This window comes from Sminthopsis crassicaudata, chromosome 4 (genome assembly GCF_048593235.1).
Source record: "Sminthopsis crassicaudata isolate SCR6 chromosome 4, ASM4859323v1, whole genome shotgun sequence".
Lineage (NCBI taxonomy): Eukaryota > Metazoa > Chordata > Mammalia > Dasyuromorphia > Dasyuridae > Sminthopsis > Sminthopsis crassicaudata.
The window spans coordinates 437127734-437148978 of NC_133620.1; the positions used below are offsets into that span (position 1 = coordinate 437127734).

The 21245-nt window shown below is 34.9% G+C and overlaps 1 protein-coding gene across 4 annotated transcripts in view; it reads right to left on the reverse strand.

Moving 5' to 3' along the window:
- Window positions 1–5450: 5450 nt before the first annotated feature.
- GDAP2 (ganglioside induced differentiation associated protein 2) overlaps window positions 5451–21245 on the reverse strand; it is a 54188-nt gene continuing 38393 nt past the window's right edge. For all 4 annotated transcript variants that reach the window (XM_074263227.1, XM_074263229.1, XM_074263228.1 and 1 more), the window contains 2 exons: window positions 15355–15498; window positions 5451–6222 (listed from right to left, as the gene is read on the reverse strand). In XM_074263227.1, coding sequence (XP_074119328.1) covers window positions 6175–6222; window positions 15355–15498 — 192 coding nt within the window. In that variant the 3' untranslated portion in view covers window positions 5451–6174. The remainder of the gene's footprint in view (window positions 6223–15354; window positions 15499–21245) is intronic.

Consider the following 21245-nt stretch of genomic DNA (forward strand, 5'->3'; position numbering starts at 1 on the left):
CTTCTCTTTATCCCCCACCTCACCTTTTATGTCTTCCTTCATCACAAGGAATGGGACTTTTTGTATTATTTTCCATATTTAGTCCAGGGTCTGGCACATAGGGAGCACTTGATGCAGGTGTGGACTTTATGCTCTGATGTAATCAGTATCACTTATTACTGCTATTTTTGGTGTCTTAACTCCCTCTCAGAGTACTCCATGAGGACAAGCTTGTTCACATCATATAGCCTTATTTCTATCCCAGTGCCTAACACAGTGCTTTGCATAATAGTAATGCGGCAAATTAGAGGAGTGTTTTTTTCCCCTCTCTTCTCTCCGCCATGTAATCTCATACATATTATACGGGCTTATGAAACTCAGAATCTCACTCCTTTGGTCAGATCTTCTAACCAATTAAGCTAGATTCCAGAAAGGAATATTTCCAGGCCAAGAAATCCCAGTCAATGAATATGCTGATGTCACAGGAAGGGAACGCGGTTCCTCTGGGTGCCTGCCATTATACATTGTTGCTTGGTCTTCATTGTCGAAGAGGAGACATTACTATGTTGGGGCCAAGGAACAGTGTGTCCAACTGCGGCTGGTGAGACCAAGATGAGTTTGGAAGATTCCATCCATTACAGGACAGGCACAAAGAGTCCAGACTAATATTTGTAATGAAGATTTTACAGATGAGGAAACAGGCACAGACTGAACAAAAATGACCCAAAGTCACACGGTGTTAAGTTGGGAACAAGGCAAGTCAGCCTTCACACCATCTAAAAGCTGCTGGTGAATGATGTAGAATGAAGTGGGTAACTCTATATCTTGCTGCTTCCCTCATTTATATGCCTATCAATAGTTTGGTTTTTTTTATTTCATGATGATGTGAGAGGTAGTACAATGCAATCAATACAAAGAATTGTCAAAATGCCTGAATTCTAACAGACTGACCATTTATTTGACCCTTATTAAGTCATTTTACATGATCCTAAATTTCTTTAACTATGAAAATAGGCTATTCATGGGCTCTACTATCTTCAAAGGATTACTGTGAAGATCAAAGAAAAATATTATGGTCAAGTGTCTTAAAAATGGTAAAGTACTATCCAACAAATAGATAACCATTACAGAAAAGCTAAGAACCAGTGGATTTTAGAACGGATCTGAAATGGAATTTGTTTTATTTCGAATTCAAATAGATAGGTTTTCAGAATTTGCAGGTATTTATATTTTATAAAGGTCAATATTTGAAAATGATTAGAAACAGGTAATTCCATATGAAGATAGAAGTTTAATAGGCAAAGTCCTAGAATGCATCTATTTTAAGAAATCTGCACCAATATCTCCAAAACTGTTTTGCTATCTACATGGAATCTGTTTTCATAAGGCAAAAAAAAAAAAAAAAAAAGATAAAATTAGTGGATATAATTCATATTGCAAGCAATTTCTTATATAATTCATCATACTATTTACTGTATTGCCTGGTTTTATGAATTAGTATGATAGTATGGAAAGAGGAAAGAAAAACATGGTCTACATTCTTGTTCACTGAATGAACTACCCATTTCTTTCCTGGTTCTCCCTATAGTTCAAATGCAAACATAGTTTAAAACAAAAAACAATTCTCAAATGAAGAAAAACATACTTTAAAAACATATCTTTAAATGTGAAACATTGGATAAGGCTTTTTGAATTTTGAATAAACATTTTAAAGTTATACCAGCTACACAGAACCCTGAGGTTTCCATTGCTCAGCAGTAATTAAAATGATTTACATGTGTTCAAGATTTTACAAAATTATTTATTTTAATCAGTAAGATCTGGTCTTGAAAGTCCTGGCTCAGTTTGTGCTGACTATGTGCTTATACTAACAAAAATCATTACAAACAAAAGTGTGACTATGTGTTTACATAATGTATTTAACTTTCAATAGTCAACAGAATATTATATTCAGTAGTTATGTTTGCTATGTGAACTGCAATAGCAAAAACATGTCTATCTTTCCTCAATCCAGCCCTTCCACAAATTGTTTCTCTTTTTGCAACAGCCAATCTTAGAAATGTTTTTCTGGACAGCATAAAAAAACAAAGTTAACTATTCCCATCCAATATTCCCAAATATCAAGTCTTGTTTAAATGAAAACTTTGGTAACTATTGCATGATATTTATTGCTTCATATCCCTTACGTATTAGAATGCAGGACATCCCTGGCAAAATATACATATGAAAGAGCAGGTTGATTGAAGGGGCTTTGAGGCAACCTTTATATTTTGTGATTGTGTAGCCTATACATGACATCTTTTATTCTTCAAAATTCAGGTCAAAATATAAATCAAGGGAAATTCAACCAAAAAGTTGTATCTAGCATCTATAGAAATAAAAGACCTTGTATCTTTAGAATGGTAATACTGCTACAGGTAATTTTAAGGTAAAAACACTATTTCCTTAGAATTCCTACCCCAAAATGACCCTCTCGTCTTTCTGGTGGAATATAAGCTCTTAGTGGGAAAGACTTGTTCCATTTTTGTTTTTAAATCCCAAGTGCCCAGCATACAACAGATTAATAAATGCTTGACTGACTGATCCATGATTTTCTGGGGCCAAATCTTCTTTGAGACCAAAGCAGATGAAGTTCATTTTGTTGAATTATGAACTATGCATTCCTTCCCATTTTCATCTCCAAAAATAGCAATGCACATTCCCATATTACAGTTTCAGTCTTAGAATACATACATATATGTAAAATTTAAAAGGAGACTATCACAACTAGTTTTTACCTGGCATTTAATTGTCATGTGTTCTCATTTTTCTTTTGACTTAGGCAATGAAAAGACAGAATTATTTCCTAGAGTTGAACAAAATGAGACTCCAAAGAACTGAAAACAGACAAAAGAGATGGGTAATGTTCTTTTACTATAATAATTAAACTTGTTCTCCAGTAAGGGAGAGATCCTTTTTTTTTTCCCCATTAGTAAACTTTAGCCTTATCAGAATTTTTATGATAAACTTACACTTTTTTCCCCCTAACATCTGTACTGAATTCCTACTGATATCTTTCAAAATATAATAGCTATTTCCTCTGATGACATTTTTTAAAGACAATAATAAAAATAGAACATCATCAAATAAAATTGGAGTTTGAAGAAAGACAACTTTTAATTTGAACCACTGTGCCTAAGATTTTTTAGGAATGAATTTTTTAGCAAGGTATTTCACTTATAAAAAATCTTTGGTATCACTGAATTCAAAGCAACTCAAATATATGAAGGCAGAAACTCTTTACTATTTTGGAACCCTAGAATGCCATACATGAATTAAATTAAACTTTTGTCAGCTGTGTCTAGAGCTTCAACTGATATTTAGAAAGACCAAAATCTAATTGTCATGCTCTGATTTACTCAGCTTTTAGTGGACTGCTGGATGCAGCTATTCCTTTACCCCACAATGTTTGCCTCTGAAACAGAAGATGTGTTTTCTGACCTTTATCAAAACAATATATGACAACTGTATCCTACTTGAACATTTTGTCACCATTAAGGTCACTCTGCTCTTTCCAAAAGTACAGTCAGATGAAATAGCTTCATTAAATGTATTTTGTACAAATGATACTGGTCCTAGTTGACACCCAGTTCCAATGGGAAATATGTGATTTCCATTTTAACTATCACCACCAAACTATCAAATTCTCATGAGTTTGGTGGACACTATCTCAGTATCCTGCTTTTTAAGGTGAATACAGAAGACCATTCACATATAGAGCATATTGTATGCAATACAGACAAATACACATGCACACTCACATGTTTGTGTGTGTGTAGCACTTACTAAAAGCATTACTGTTAGCAATTTTAAATTACTGGATGGATGAAAGGAATACCATCTTGTAACTGAAGCACATTTGCAATTTAAAAAATTATAAATACAGATATTCATACATACATACTTACATACATCAATAAAAAACATTTTCAAATCAAAGGACAATACAGCAAATATTTTCACTACAGGCAGCCCATTCTACTGCTTATAGGAAAAAAGTATAGGAAGTATATCTTGACTCAAGGCAGTTAAGCCCAGTAATATAGAAAAGGTTGCATATTTTTTATAGCCCCTTGTGGAAAAGTTACTCCCAATTCTATCCAACAAGAGTTGGTGCAGACAATCTATTAAAAGAATGTTTCAATTTTTAGTTTAAAAGTTGCAGTTATTTGAATTTTTGTAGTGGGCACAACCAAAGAAAAAGACAAAAGGAATCATTTTTTGATAAAAATTATATGACCACATCAGAGAAAGGTGAAAGTTACATTTAACTGGTGGCCAACATGTATTGATTTCTACTTTTGTCCAATATTCACAAAACATGGGATAAGATAAGGAAGACCATTTTTACTAAGTCATATGTTCATAAGTGACTGATACTTTAGTCTTTCACTTAAAAAAAAAATTCACTCGCTAAACTTTTTAATAACCAAAGGGGAAGGGACTTGGTCAATTCCGTAATTTCTTCTAAAGTTATTATACTTTTGGTACTTGGAAGATAAGATGCATCCCTTATGAACTGTAGAATTAAATGGGACACGAAAGTGTTGTTACTGAAAGAGAAAAAGGTTCCTTAATAGGTTTACATTTAAAAAGAATATGCTGAATCTGTTCTTCATTTCAACATATATGATTTGTGTACATGTGTGCATGGGGTTAGGAGATGAGGATAAGGTGAGTGCTAAGGTAGTTGAGGAGGCTTTAGGAATGTGAATGACAATTAACCTTTCATTTAAGAATTATCTTTCCCCCTCCCCCCATAAAAGGTTTTCCAACTGACAATGGTTAACAAAATCCTGGACAAAGTTAGAGGTGGAAGGTAATAGGGCTGAAATTATGTGCTGATGGCTATATATTCTCTTTAAAGGCTGAAATAGTATAGGGAGTCAGAGATAAGGGAAGTCCTATAGAGCTCACTCTCATTTCATTCCTAATTTACAACCAGACATGACATCCCCACTTCACATTTCCTTAGCACCTGTAGCTCAAAGATTTTCAAGTCCTTTTCTAGATACTATGTCTTTTCATACCTCCACGAGGTAGGTAAAATGATACTCATTTTATAGCTAGGCAGGGTAAGGCTTAATGCCCGAGTTACAAACATCAAGACTAGCAATGATACCAAGAATCACATCCCTTGTTTCTCCTCATCTTTTTTATATAAGCAGACAATGCCAGGAGGTCTAATCATTGGATAAAGGCCCCTAAGATCCTATAAGTGACATTCACAGAAAATGAGCCATTGTTAGAGGTGTGTGTGGGTGTGTACACATGCACACACAGAATTCTAAAAGGAATGAACACATCATCAGTTTTGGTTTTTTTCCTCATGTGATACTTATTGAATTGTTGGTGAACTGTTAGGTAGTTCCTATTTACTTAGAAGACTAAGATAGCTGGAGCTTTTAAAAAGAGACCACAAACACTTATGATTACAGAAAAGAGTGAAAAAAGACATCCTTTTATCATACTGTTAAGAGCAAAACAATAGCAGCCCCACAGATCATCTAATTCAGGGATACAAGCCTGGGACTTAACACAATCCAATTCTGCAAAACATTTCAAAGACCTTTCATAAAATAATAGAACTTCAGTCCAATCACTTCTGACATTCTCAGTTTTATACCATTCTTCTCTGTCATAGGGAAAGTATCTGTATATATACGTTAAGTAAACAACACAACGGGTTTGGAAGCAAGGTATCTATCTGATAAGGGTAGTGTGAATGCTTCTGTACATTGTTACAAATGGCTCAGTGCCCCAGGCAGCTTTCAATACTATGGTGACAATATGATCAAGACTGACAGACTGTCCAACAGGTTGATGTCTTTTCAGGAAATTGAAGAACTTTGAAAGTTGCTTTCCAACAGGGGATGCAGATATAAAACCTTTCCTTCCTTTTATTCTGAAATATCAATATTTCCATTAGATACACATATACAAATTTAAAACAGTGGTATGCAGTGTACGGTAACCTAACATTTGCAGATTGTTTATGTGCCTGAAAATATAATGTCAATAAAAAAATATCAGAGAGGTGGGGACAAAAGACCTTCTCTGAATTCTGTACAGCACAAATGAAGTTCAATTCAACAAGTAGCAGGCCATGAAGAGAGGAGTGATCCTTGGAAATCAGCAGTGCTACAAGATGGAAGGTCAGAGATCTGGTGATGGGGGATAAGACGCATAGTAAGGCCCGTTTTCCTGTGGAAAGAAACAAGAAGGTAAAAAAAAAAAAAAAAAAAAAAGATTTACAACATTAAAGAAGGTCTTTAACATCTCTGAGCATGGAAGAAAAAGTGTATTAAGACAGAATTAAAGACAGAACAAACTATGTAGCGACTTAGCTCAGGATTGTGAAACTCAAATTTCCTTAAAGGGAATCTAAGAATCATAACTGTGTTGGCAGACTGTCGATGCTCTCTTGCCACGCATAAGGAGTAAGGCTTGTTAAAGTTCTCAGGTCATTCAGTTCAAGATGGAGAATTGCATGCCAGGCCTTTAATGTCTAAGGAAAGCAACATAGTTCCAGAGTGACTATTTGGCCCACATTTTTCTCAAGTTTGTCTTTATAAAAACTAAGAAAGCCAGTTAATTTCAATGGTTTTAAGTTAATTAAGTTTCCAAGGCCAATAGGCACTCAAATTAGGTTAATGGGAATTAAGATTGTTCTGTAGTTTTTATATATATATATATATATATATATATTTTCCTTCAGTTCATTTTCCTTAAGCTTTAAGGTAGGGAATGTGTAGCATTAATGCAAGTTAAGACTTGGGGAAAGAGATGGAGGATGATGTTTAAATGAGATATTTTATAGTAATTAAGGGATTAAAGAAAACCTTAAGTGGATGAATTATCCTATACTTAGCATCAGGTCCACTAAAACGGGGTAAATACTGGTCCAATTCTAAAGGAACAGGCATCAGGTATTAGTGTCTAAGAATTCTTGGTTTCTGAACATAAATGTAACCAAAAATCTAAAGATTTTTTCTTTAAACTCAGCTGAAGTAAAATTCTAGGATCTTCTCTATTTTTAAAACTTGAATAATTTATAAAAATAATTCTTTGCACTTTGGTGTAAAGGCTTATTTTTTTTACTCTTAATTCAAATTCTGTTCTCATCATATCTCTCACCTTTCCACAAGACTATATAAAATCAAAGGAGAGAAGGGAAAAGAATAAGAATCTATATCATACCCAGGTACCTCGCTTAACATCTTTTACAAATATTACCTCAACATTTCATTTCCTAAGGATGATTTGCCTCAAGTCCAACTGACTTATTTTACATACGAGGAATATGAAATCTTAAGTTTCAGGGACTAGCATAAAGTCACAGAGTTGAACAAAAAGAATCTTTTCTAAAAAGAAAATATTGGCCAAGGTCTGGTAAATCTATTTTAAGGCTCCCCTGAAAACAAAAGATTCACTTCTCTTTAAGCAGTCAACAAATATTTATTAAGCACTTGATACACAAAAGGCATGGTGTTTAATGCTGAGGCTAGGAAGCTACTCCCTGCTCTCCTGGACCTTATGTTCTATTGCTAGTAGTTTGTATTTATGTAATAACTTAAAACCCTGGAAGCTTTCCTCATAATAATTGATTGGCTATGTCACAAATGATGAGTAACTGTCAGATGAGGACAATAAATTTCAGTTTCTTCAGGTGACTTACCTATAATCCTGAAGTCTTGGAGCCATAACTGGAATTCAGAGCTTTTACTTTAAGCTCAGGATTCTTTTTACCATATCACACTTTTAAAAAATTCAATCCTCTCAGAATATATTGCTAAATTCTCTTTCAATGCTGTTTCCTTAAGTTTACCACACACACACTGAATACTTTTTAAATGTTCATGGAAGTTTTATACTAATTTCATATTATGTGAGAGATTGCTGAGCAATGAAATAGCTACACAATTTATTTGGAAATGATAAAAAAATTTATGAAACACTCAAGTGCTAAAGAAAAACTATGGAATTCTTTTAGACGGCCTTTATGAAAGTGATAGTTAATTTTCTGAAATGGAAGAGGTCCAAGTTGGCCAACCTTGACATCCTTCTTGGCTATCTCTCTCCACTCATCAATTCTTTCAGCAGCATCTAATTACCTATAGGACATAGATATATACAGACACACAAACACCCACATAGATATAAACATATACAAACACATAAATACACGCATGGACACGTACATACATGTTCACTCACACGTCTTAGCCTAGCACTTGGAGATTCCCATCCTTCTTTTACATGACTTCCTTTCTTGCCCAATGTTTCTGCCAAACTAGATAAGCAGATGGTCTGTGAACTCAACACGCCATTTATTTATTTATTTTGGATTTCTGGCATTCACATAAGCAATTAACAATGCCTGTCCTTATATCCTCCATCATGCTTGCATGTTCAATTCAAGTGAGAGATTTTCCAGCCTTCTTTGATTCCCATCTCAGTATTCTCTCCTTCCTGAAATATTCAAGAACACTTTCTATTTCTCTTTTGCCCCTCTTTACCCCACCCTCCTAGAAGTCCTCAAACTTATTATTATTAGCTATACACACGTTCTATCCCTTTCTTCCCCTCTGTCCCTAGTAGGATTGTCAGGTCATATTAGAAAATGTAAATTTTGTCTTTGTAATCCTAATACTTACCAAAGTCCCTACTGCACAGTCTTTTGGATCAAACCTGATTCCATCTGCACAGGGAATTCTTACTGTGGAACCATCTCACAACCAGTATGTATTAAATGGAGGACTTGAATGCAGTCTGACTGATTTTCAGGTTGTCTCTTTCAGCATTAAAGCTACTCTGTACTGCACACAACAGGTGCTTAATAAATATAATTCACCAAACAGTTATTAAAGGTCTGCTATGTGCACTGGCTGTCAATTGGGAGATTACAAAGACAAGCAAGTATAACACACAATGGTACATGTTAAATTAGAGGGACACAAAGCAAAGAGCTGTGTTAATAAGTCTGAATTCAGGAGAACATCCTTAAGGCAGGGAGGGGGAGAAAGAAGAGAGAAGAGAAAGGTCAAGAAGCAGCATCTAAGACAGGTATCAATGAATGAGTAAAAATTTTGGGAGCAAAGGGGGAGGAAGATAGGTAAAGGAGGAGGGAAGTGTCAGAACAGAATGGAGAGGGAGAGGCTGGGAAGGCGAGGGAGTGTAGAGTTCCTTCCTTCAGTGCTCCTCAGGAGGGTCGGGAAATTTCCTTAGTGGGAAGGCCGTAGTGTCAAGGAAAAAAAGACAAGTCTGAGTTAGACATGGTGACTTAGCTTGAAGTGCTGGGACATGAGGTGGAGAAGTTCGGGAGGTAGATGGAAAAATGGGCCTGGAGTTCAGAAGGGAGATGGAGATTACAAAGACATATTTGAAATTCATTTATGTAGAGATATTAGTTAAATGTTATTGGTGGGAAGGAGACTACCATGGGATCAAGATTCAGAGAAAAAACAAGAGAGGCAAATACATCTTCAGAACATGCAACTTTCAAGATTGGGAAGAGAATTAGAAACTAATAAGAGATACAGAAGAATAATTAAAAAGTGTGGCAGCCAAAGGAAGGGTGCATATCTGGTGGTCAAGGGGATGTGTGGAGCAATTTCAAAAGGCCCCTGTTGTCAGATTAAAGCACAAGAGTATGGGAGCGAAGAAGAGGAGACATATTATTATACATACACTATATTAGACAACTTTTTCCATGAAGTTCATCAGTGAAAAGCAAGGATGAAGGCTCAAGCGAAGTCTTTTTTTTAGTACCAGGATACTAGAGCATACTTGAAAATAGGTGAGAAAGAATTGGGAAAATGAATTAAGCCACTAATTATTTTTGTTTTACCTACATATTTTTGTCTTCTTGAGTAAGAAAGATTTTGTTCCTGATATGTCTCATATTCCTGCTAGGTGGCCAATACTACAATTATTTTAAGGGGGCATTATAGTCAATATTAAAAACAAAACAAAACAAAACAAAACAAAACTATCTTTGCACTATTGAATGAAAATGATAATCATAATAATGGCTACTATATGCCAGGCACTGTGTTAAGCACTTTACAATGATTATTTCTTATTTGATCCCCATTAAAACCCTGCAATGGGTGCTACTGACATCTCTGTTTTACAGGTGAAGAGACTGAAGTAAACAGATAAGTGACTTGCCCAAGAACACACAACTACTAAGTATCTGGGGCCAAATCTAAACTCAGGTCTTTTTCCTGGCTCCAGGTCTGGAGTTCTAACCCCTGTGTTACCTGGAGGTCTCTCTGTGTAATGCTTTTTGTATGTCTGAATATCTGTAAGTCTGCATAGTATGTGAGATAAAGTGGAAGGCCATTTTGCATTTCTTTGCTTCAATCAGCTCGAGACCTGTAGAAAACCTTAGCTTGGAAAGGTCAAAGCTTCCCATGCATCCAGGGCCATCTCCAGGCATCCTGATCTGTATCTGGGCGCTGGATCCTATGGCTCTGGAGGAGAAGAGAAGGCAGGTGACTTGCACAGCCTCCCCCACTTACATCCAGCTCCCCTGCATGTCATCGCATCCCCTCCCTGATGTCATGCTCTCTTCAAGAGAGAAGGACAAACAATAAGGTAAGACAAAGCACAAGATCCCTAGGATAGGGAGACATTCTAAGGTGACATGAAGTCATGGATTACTATGGGTCTAGTCTTTCAACCAGTTATGAATCTACCTTACTGTCTGCTCCGTATCTATTTTTTTCAATAAGAATAGCATGAAATATTTTCAAATAGTTTGCTAAAATCTGGGTAAATACAATCAATAGCATTCCCTTGACCTACCAGTCTAAGTTGAATCTGGCAGGACCTGTTCTTGATAAAATATTCTGGCTTTCTGTTACTTAGAGGATTATTAATACCTAGCTTTTTAAAACTGTAGGATAGTTTCCAGCAAAACAGGATGTTAAAGAGAAATTTTAAATTACACTATAGAGAGTTAGTTTTTTTTGTTTCATTCATTGCATTTCTGCCATATCTGGGATAATACCTAGCAAACAGTAGGTGCTTAATAAATGCTTATAGTTTGTATTTCTTCTTTTGAACCATTGTGCAATAATTTAAGTCCATGTTTCTGATAAAGATATGATAAGGTAAAAACTTAGCACACAAAACTCAAATCCAAATTGATTTAGGACAGCTGGTCTGGGTGTGGTAGAATTTTAACTGAATTTTAACAACTGCCTATTCATTTTTAGATGCTTAGACATACAATGTGTGTCACTGCAAAATAGTCCCTTGGGTCTTATAATAATCATAAAACAGATGACATGCACATCTGTTCCAAAAAATGAAGGATAAACCAAAACATTAGCTTTTGAAATGCCATTTCAGTTTTTCATACAATAAAGTAGTTAGCTAGAACCCTATGCCTGGTACATTCCCTTCAAGTCAATCTCTCTATCCCAAGGAGATAGAACAATAATTCAGAAAGATAAAAATAAGGACAAATTTTATTTCATCAATCTATTAAAAAAAACACAGGTTGATGTCACTGTTTCATATGTCATAATCTTTATATCCTTAACCTAATTGTAAATTTTTACTAGTTCTCTGTATTACTGCCAAACAAACTTTTATTAGCTATCAAGAAACATCTACATTTTTTACACTAAGAGAATCAGAAATAGCTAACATTAGCTCAATACTCAAAAAAAAAAAAAAAAATCACATGGGATTTTCAATTTAAATAATTTTACAAAAGTCAACAGAATAATTGTAGTGAGTCTCCTCATACTTTCCCAATTTTAATAGATATTTTTATTTGTGAAGCTATTTAGGACAAGTCTCCATCATCAGTTTCCTATCTAAATTTATCTTTTTATATTATTAGCTACTATTTCATTACTTAAAGGATGCATTGACTGTAACTGTAGGTATTACAGGTAAGTACTACACAATAAATCCTGCCCTGAAAAAGGGTTTTTCTTTGGACAAGATCCTTCCTTCATATACTGTGGACGAATGAAGAATGTTAAATCTAGCATGCTCACTCAGGATTAGCTTCAAGTACACCAATAATGTCCCAGAGTGAAAAGATGTAATGTTCTTCCACATTTTGTTCTAACAAACGGGCTCTGTTCTCTACAAGGTGAGTGTGAGCTTTGGCCTTAGCTTATTCATGGAAAATGAGTGACTGAACTACAGTGTCTCCTAGGTTCCTTTGAATTCTAAAATTCCGAGTGACATGAATGTGAGTCTAATGGAAATTTTATCTGAAGTATGTGTGTACTTAAATTATAATTGCATTTTAATGACTAATGAGATAGTCAGACAATAATTATAGGAACTGACCAGCCTCTAAAGTGTTTAAGCCAGAGATATTACAGATTTCTTTGCAAGCAGATAACATTCACTACCTGTGAATTCAATGATTGAGAATGAAAATGAACTATTCCAGATTTCTTTAGCACTTAAAGAATTCATGCTCTAATAGAACAAAGGTTATAATCTAATGAGAGACTATAATCTTTGTAGAAAGTAATTGGTCACAAATAAAATAGAGATCTCTCATTTCTGACTGTGTAATACTTTGGCAACTCTATGTTTATAGGACGGTATATTATAAATTTTGGAAAGGATGGGAAAGTATGAAGAAATATAATTAGCAGCCAATGACTGTTCCTAAAATTCCAAATTAGTTTATTCCTTTACAACAGACTAACATCATTCAAGATGGATTTTCTATATTGAGAACAAGTTTTTGAGGACTGACACCAAATCTTTTAGACTTCCAACCGCTAATAAAACAAAAATGAGACATTCATATTTTTATCACAGATCAAATTATATGTGTCCCCTTGGTACTCCCAGAATATTTTGTAAATGTTTTTGATGATCTTTTCCATTCTGCTGTATATTACATTTATGTATATGCATCCTATTTTCCTCTACCACACTATAAAATATTTTTGGGACAGAGATCATATATAATTCACTTTTGTATTTCCTTTAATTCCTAGCATAGTTCCTTGCAAATGGCAAGCACTCAATATTGTTGAATTGGATTTTTATGTATTTTAATTACATAATTTAATGTAAATTTTAATCTACTATAATTTTGAAAAACACTGGTTTGAAAACAGCTATTATATTGGTGGCTATGAATTTTAACAATGGATTTTAGTTCCATGGAATCCAGCATGGGAATTTTATTGTCTTCACAACTATTGTAAAAGTAATATGGAAATTTCCAATCCAAATCACTTTCATTAAAAGCAAATAAAGGAAAAACCCAAACAAACCAAATTCAAAATGAATATGGCAAATCCTCATGGAAGTAAAGAGTTCACCTTCCATGACCAAATAATAATCCAAACACATCTGTAAATTGTAGCTAACAGTCTTGATAAAATTCTAATAAATATAATCCCTTAAGGCATTAAACGAAATTTTGAAAATAGGCCCTTCAACATGAAAAAGAATGCCAAGTTGCATCACTGAAATTACCATGAGTACTAGAGTAGGACTAGAAGTTATTTTGATTGTAGTTCTAAGTAGATAATATAAGAATAAACTGCTTCATTTAAAATTTAATTCTCTTTAATAAGGTTCAAAGCATTGAGTCAAAAAACAAAATACTCTTTGCCCCATAGTAACTAAATTCTATAAGGAGAAATTATAAATAAAGAGGTAGACATTGGCTGTACATAGTTGTTTGTGTACATAGTGTCTGTCTCATTATATTGTGAACATCTTCAGAGTAGAAATAATCTTTAACCTCTCTTTGATTCTCTAGTGCTGAGCATAGTTGCTAGGCCTCTGAAGATACTTCATATTGACCAAACAATTAATATGAACAACTGACCCTATTGACTCTTCCTTCCATTAACAGGTTTTTAAAAAGTAAATCATAATATAGAAACAAATTATTTTACCTAGATTAAAAAAAAAGCTTTCCCCAAAATAAAAGCAATCACAGCCAGAAGAAATACAGAAATAAAAAGTATAAATAGGCATACAAATCTAAAAGATTAAGAGCCATTCCTTAATGGCTAAGTGGCCAAAGGATATATATGAGTAGTCTTCAAAAGAAGAAATAATCATCTAGAAGTGTTCTAAAAGAGTAATGATCACAGAAATATAAACTTAAAAAAAAACTATGTTACCTGACATGCAAAGGACAGGCAAATATTGTAAAAGATGGAAAAATTCAATGTTGGCAGAGTTATGGGAAAATAGCTAATTCACTGCTGGTGGAGCTAGAAATTGTTCTATTTTGTATGGCAACATATAAAACAAAAATTGCAAAAATAGTTTTATCCTTTTGGCCCAGTGGTTCCAATTCTGGGTTTATGGCCTGAAGTTGTTATGAAAAGCAGGGAAGGGAGGAAACTACTCCTACAAAAATACTCATAGTACTACTACTTAAAATAATAAAATATTGAAAACAAATCTTGTGCTCAATAATTGGGGAATAAATGAACAAATTTTAGAATTCCAGTATAAGGAATATTATTAGGAATTCTAGTATAAGAATTATTCTATTGCAAAAGATGAATATGAACAATTAAGAGGAATAGAGGAAAACATATATACACTACATATATATAAATGAAGATGATAACCAGCAATGAAGCTTGGGTTAAAGACAAAGTACAGTATTGCTACTATCTTATTGAAATTAAAGGCTTCCATTCTTTAAAAAATAAAACAGTAAATAACAAAAATATAGGGTTATATGTAATAAAAAAACTAAAACACTTTCTTGCACTTTAATAGTTTTGGGGAAGTATATTTTGTAGTTTGTGATACCAATTAAAACAAAATTTAAAAATAACCTATTTATGCTAATGAACTATAATGAATAAAGAAAGAAAGTATTTACTACAGGTAAAGCACAGATGCTAATCTGGGAAGAGATATAGAAAAGCATTTTTCTCAACTAATCTATGCAATAGTTAAAACTGCACTTAAAAGATCTTCACACTTTTCCTTCTTACTACTTGTTCATCTGCTTACAATCTAATGCCCTTCAAGAGCGCTACGATCCTGCTGTCTCCCATATCTGGCTATCTCCGTTATATCTATACCCTGGCTATTAGTCATGTTTCACTCTTATCTCTGACTAATCCCCATTTCTCCTAATATTAATTTCCTCCTCCCATCTAATTTGTATTTATGGTATACATTTTAACTTAAAGATATTATATCCTCCATAAAAAAGTAATTGATTGACTGATTTAGGGTCTTTTATTAGTTGACTGTGTGGTCTTAGGTAAGTCAGCTAATCTCTCTAGGCCTCATGTATAAAATGATGGATTTGAATTCGAATTCTATGAGGATAAAAAATATTCTTTAACTTCTTACCCTGGCATCATATTCAAGAACAAAGGGTGGAAAGTCAATCTGTTCTGGGGATATGGCAGCAAATAGCTGGTGGAGGCTATCCACATGGTGGATTTTGTCCTTTAGTCCTGAGACAGAAAATGTGGTGAAAAACCATGTTGATACCTATTTGATTAAAAAGAAAAAAAAATAAATTAGTACTTTTATTTAAGAACATCAAGTAAAAATCAGTCATAACAAAGATGAAGTTTTTAGAAAGATGAAAATAGCCTACCTAGATATGTAAGTTTTATTTTTTAAGGTTTCAACTTTAATTTAATTACCTGAAATTAAGGATATTAGAACTGAGCTGAGGTAATCACAGTTAACAAACATTTACTGTATAGCAGGATCTATGCTAAACAAAGAAAGGCAAAAACATGGAACCTGTTATCAAAGATTTCACATGTTGATGGGGGAATCATGCAAAAATCTATGGATATACAAAATATATACAATAAATGGAAGATAATTTTAGAGGGAAAGTGTAGCGAGCTGTCGTCTCTAGAAGCTGCCGGATCACTCTCTGGGAAGAGATCTGCTGTGTCTTCTACTCAAATCTCTCCGACAGATTCTTCTTCCTGTAACGAACCTTTGTCTCCAGGCAGTTGCTGTTAACTCTTGTCCAGAGAAGTGACTTCCCTTCCTGCAGAGAGCCCCGTCAAGCCTGATGCAATGCAGAGTCTTCTTCTATCTCTGGGTGTCCTCTCTTTTATCCTCCAAGAGAATGGGCGTGGGATAATGCAAGGGCTTCTGGGAAGAACCACTTCAGCCAATGAGCTTGCTCCTTCTATCAAGTCAACCTGAGTTCTCACCTTGTAATTGTCCAGACAACCTGAATTCTCACCTTGTCACTATCCAGACAACCTGAGTTCTCACCTAGTAATCCTAACATCTCCCCCTTTCTTTTGATTTAGAACATAGGACAGTCATGACCTTGAAACATAAATCCATCAATATGGAAGGTATTACACATAATTACATAAATTACATAAGCACATAGTAACATAACACATGCTAGAAGTATATAACATAATCAAATAATCATAAATTGAAAATTTATAAATATCCATAAGTCCATTGTCCATTAGTCTCATCTTGTGTTAGGAAATCCAATGATTCCTGCTGGTTTTAAAGTTCTTTAACAGTCTTTTTATTAGCCATGCTCTTTCAATACCAGATGTTTCTTAGATCTTCTCCTTTATTTTGAGGTCTTTCTCTTTTTCTGTCTCTCTCTGATGGACAAGGCGAATATGACTCATTGGCACCCATCTGATTCCTTCTCCTGCTGAAGAAATACAAGCAAACCCTCTCTTCCAGGCAGTTAACCTATCTAATTACCTTCTATTTACCACTTTCTAAATCTCTTCTCATCATCTGGCAATTATATTGGAATTGTTTGCACTGGACACAGCCCTGCTGGTTTAAAAGGCCTGTATTCTCCCCAAGTGTAATCCATTTTTGCAATCTGATTGCCTTTTGGCTCACTTATCAGGTAATCCCTTTCTGCCATGTGATTGCTTTTCTGCTCGTTGATCAAATCAGAGTCCTGACCTTCTAAAGGCTCTTTAGGTGTAACATCAGCTGCCATCATGCCCCAAGTCTTTTTTGCCTGGGGCCCTGGACCTGGGCCCCTCATCCCGTTTCCCTGAATTATTCTACACTCTGATGCCCAATGGAGTCCTCTGTTGCATTTTGGACATGGGGTTTTAGGTCTTCTCTCACCCTGTCTTCTCACTGTATCTCCATACCTACACTGAGCTCTTAGATGTCCAATTTTTCCACATTGAAAACATCGCCGAGTTTCTCTAGAAGTCCCTTGCCAGGAGGGACCCTGCCTTTCCACATTCATCATTGTCCGGGTGTAAAAAGCATTTGTTCCCACTGTAGCACAGCGTCTTATGATCTCCTCTAAAGGAGCATCTTTGTCTAATCCCCATATAATTCTTTTGCAAATCTCATTGGCATTTTCCTTAGCCAGATGTCTGGTCATTATTTCTGTAGCTGCATTTTCTCCAATAGTTCTTTTGACAGCAGTTTGCAAACGTCCCACAAAATCTGCAAAAGGTTCATTGGGACCTTGCTGTATTTTAGTGAAAGCCTCTCCACGATCTTTCTGTCCAGGGAGGACACCCCAAGCTTTTATTGCAGCCTTAGCAATTTGTTCATATATTGTCATGGTATAATTAATCTGTTCCGAATTCTCTCCATACTGACCTTCACCAGCTAAGTGCTCAAAACTGAATTGTGTGTTAACTCCTATTTCCAAATTGCATCTGACTTGAATTTTACATAATTCATGAAATTCCGCAAGCCATAATAAATTTTCTCCAGGTTCCAGACATGTCCTTGCTATGGATTTCCAATCATTCGGGGTTAGGACTTCATAAGACAAACCATCTAGTAACATTTTGACATAAGCTGATGTAGCCCCATAAAGGGTACAACCTTTTTTCAAATCCTTAATTTTATTCAAATCTAAAGGTGCATATCTTCTCCTTTTTTTACCTACAGAGTCAATCTCTTCAATCACAGGATATGCATGTATAAAATCACTTATATCCTGTCCTTCTCTCTTAGCTTTAACCAATGCTTTTTCTAATCTTGTCATAGGCTTAGGCTGCTTCACAGGCAATTCTGTTTGTGTTTCTGCCTCTTCCCCTCTTTCTTCCTCCATCTCTGAAGGTGGGGTTGATGTGGGCCTGTCAATAATCTGTTCTCTAGGCAGGGTTGAAGCTTCTTCAAGAGAATCATACCATAATTCCTCATTTAAATCCTCTTGCTCTAGGGAAAGATCTTGATCTTTCCTTTTTTCCTCACACTTCCTCCTCTGTTCATTTTTAGAACTTTTCCTTCTCCTACAACTTGCTTGATAGTTTAAGGCTAATTGAACTATGTTGTAGATATAAAATACTTCTGCAGAAATTGAACGAGGCCCATTTTTTGCTTGAAATTCTTTCATTTCATATCCCACTAGCTTCCATTTATCTACATCTATCTTTTCTTCCTCTAAGAACCAAGGGGATGTGCATCTTAATGCAGCCAAGAGTTTAGCAATCTGTACCCAGGTTACAAGTAAACTCTGCTCCTCAATTATCTTGATTATACTCTCTATAGTACCACTCCTGAATGGGGGTGGAGCTGAGGTTGCTTCTGGGGCTGGGGTTGAGTCGGCTGAGGTCCAGGGATTGAATATAGCTAACATCTGCCCCATTTCAGCTATAAGAAATTCCTGGTTTAGCCCTTAACAAGTTAAGTTCCTTATTTATCTATTAGCACGCTCACTTAATCTTTAACAAAGTTTCCTCGTTACTCACGGTTCTGGGCCAGAGAGACTGAGATCTAGATCGGAAGCTTTTCCACTGGAATCAGGACCGTGTCTGTCCCTGTTCGGGCGCCAAATTGCGAAGGTCTTGCACCACGTTGGGCGCCAATTGTAGCGAGCTGTCGTCTCTAGAAGCTGCCGGATCACTCTCTGGGAAGAGATCTGCTGTGTCTTCTACTCAAAACTCTCAGACAGATTCTTCTTCCTGTAGTGAACCGTTGTCTCCAGGCAGTTGCTGTTAACTCTTGTCCAGAGCAGTGACTTCCCTTCCTGCAGAGAGCCCCGTCAGGCCTGATGTGATGCAGAGTCTTCTTCTATCTCTGGGTGTCCTCTCTTTTATCCTCCCAGAGAATGGGCGTGGGATAATGCAAGGGCTTCTGGGAAGAACCATTTCAGCCAATGAGCTTGCTCCTTCTATCAAGTCAACCTGAGTACTCACCTTGTAATTGTCCAGACAACCTGAATTCTCACCTTGTCACTATCCAGACAACCTGAGTTCTCACCTAGTAATCCTAACAGGAAAGGAATAACAGTGTAGAGGAAGAAAAAGACTTATACAAAAGGGATTTGAAATGAGAAGGAAGCAAGGAAACCAGCAGTTGAGGATGAGGAGGAATGAGCCAGAGAAAAAGCATAGTTAAGAGACTTTGAGTCCCAACTTTGGATGTAATCAGTATCTCTGATATGCTATGTAACCCAAAGCAAAAATCACTTTACCTATATCAGTTATGCTCACTGGCAAATAGATATGACACATTTTTTTTACATTGTTAATTTACTTTAAAATCTTGGGTGTGCAGTTGTTTTTTTTCCTACATTGTTGTAAGTTGTTCAATTTTGATATATAGAGACTCTTTTTATTGATGGCTTCCTTGGGGTAAAACTTCAAATTTAATTCAAAAGACATGGACATGTCAGTGACCTTATCAGCATAATTCTAAAACAGTTGTATCATTCATAGCTTCACTAAAATGGTTTGGTGTACATAACATTCCTGATATCTCCAACACTGACAACTGATTGCTATTTTTCAGGGTGTGAGGTAGAATCTAAAATTTCTTTTGATTTGCATTTTCTTTATTAGTAGTAATATGGAACATTCTTTCATGTGATTGGAATTACTTTAAAACTCTTTTAAGAATTGTTTATTCATATCTTTTTAGCACTTAAGTATTGTGATATGACATAGACATAGATCCAGACACAGACACAAACACACACACCCCCATTACTTATTTCAGATAACAAACCATTATCAGAAAAACAATACAAAGAATTTTTCCTCATTTGATTATTTCCCTTCTTATCCTAGGTACATTAATTTTGTCTATGCAGAAGCTTTTCAGTTTCACACAAAAACACCTATTTTATTTTATTTTTTCTTTGGTTAAGAAATATTTCTCACCCATAACTATGTGAGGTATGGGATCTGTTTGTCTTTTAATTTTTATGGTATGATCTTTAATATGAAGGACACATATCCATTTAGAATAGAATGTACTGTGGAGTATTAGGTAAGATTTTGGCCTATCTAATTTCTTTCATATAGTTTTTCAGTAGGAAGTTTTGGTCAAATAAAAAAAATTTTTCCCTAGAAAATTTATATTCTCTATTTTATCAAAGAGGACATTCAAAGTTCTATTGTTTGTGAACCTCTCTTATTTAATCTGAGAGATCAATAGATCTTCCTATTTTTAAAACAATATTATATGGCTTTGAAGACTGTTCCTTGTAATATAGTTTGAAGTAAGGAAGTGCTATTCCCTTTTATCTGAAAATAAATTTAAAATTATTTTGTTAAATATTTCCCAATTGAATTTAAAAAAATTTTAACATTCAATTATTAAAATTCTGAGTTCCAAGTTCTCTCTTCCCTATTCCTTGAAAAGATAAGCAATATGATACTGATTATAATATGAAGTCATGTAAAACATATGTTCATATTAGCCACATTGCAAAAGAAAATATACAAAAACAAAAAAGTAAAGAAAGTGAAAAAAGAATGCTTTAATCTATGTTTAGAATTTATCAAGTCTCTCTTTGAAGGAGGACAGTATTTACATCATGGGTCTTTTGGAATTGTCTTGGATCATCATCTTGATCAAAGCAGCTCAGTCTTTCACAGTTAATCATTATTGCAATATTACTGTCATTGTGTACAATGTTTTCCAGGTTCTTCACATTTCACTTTTCATTACCTCATATAAAACTTTTCAAATTTTTCTGAAACCATCCTGCTTGTCATTTCTTAAAACATCACAATCATATACCAAAACTTGTTCAGCCATTCCTTAATTGATGGATATAACTCCCAATGAGGAGCTGCTGCTTCTATCAATGTGGATCAGCATCTTCTATGTGATTTTTAGTTTTAAAGAATTATGAGGGGGAGGGGGACAGAGAAATTAAGGGACCTGGCTGAGTCTTTTTTCTCTCTCCTCTAATAGTTCAGAATTATGAAAAGAATCTAGCCTTTATGTTTACATGGGTTGCTGATAAAAAGGATTCTATAGGTGTGCATATATATGCACACACATGTCTGTGTTGG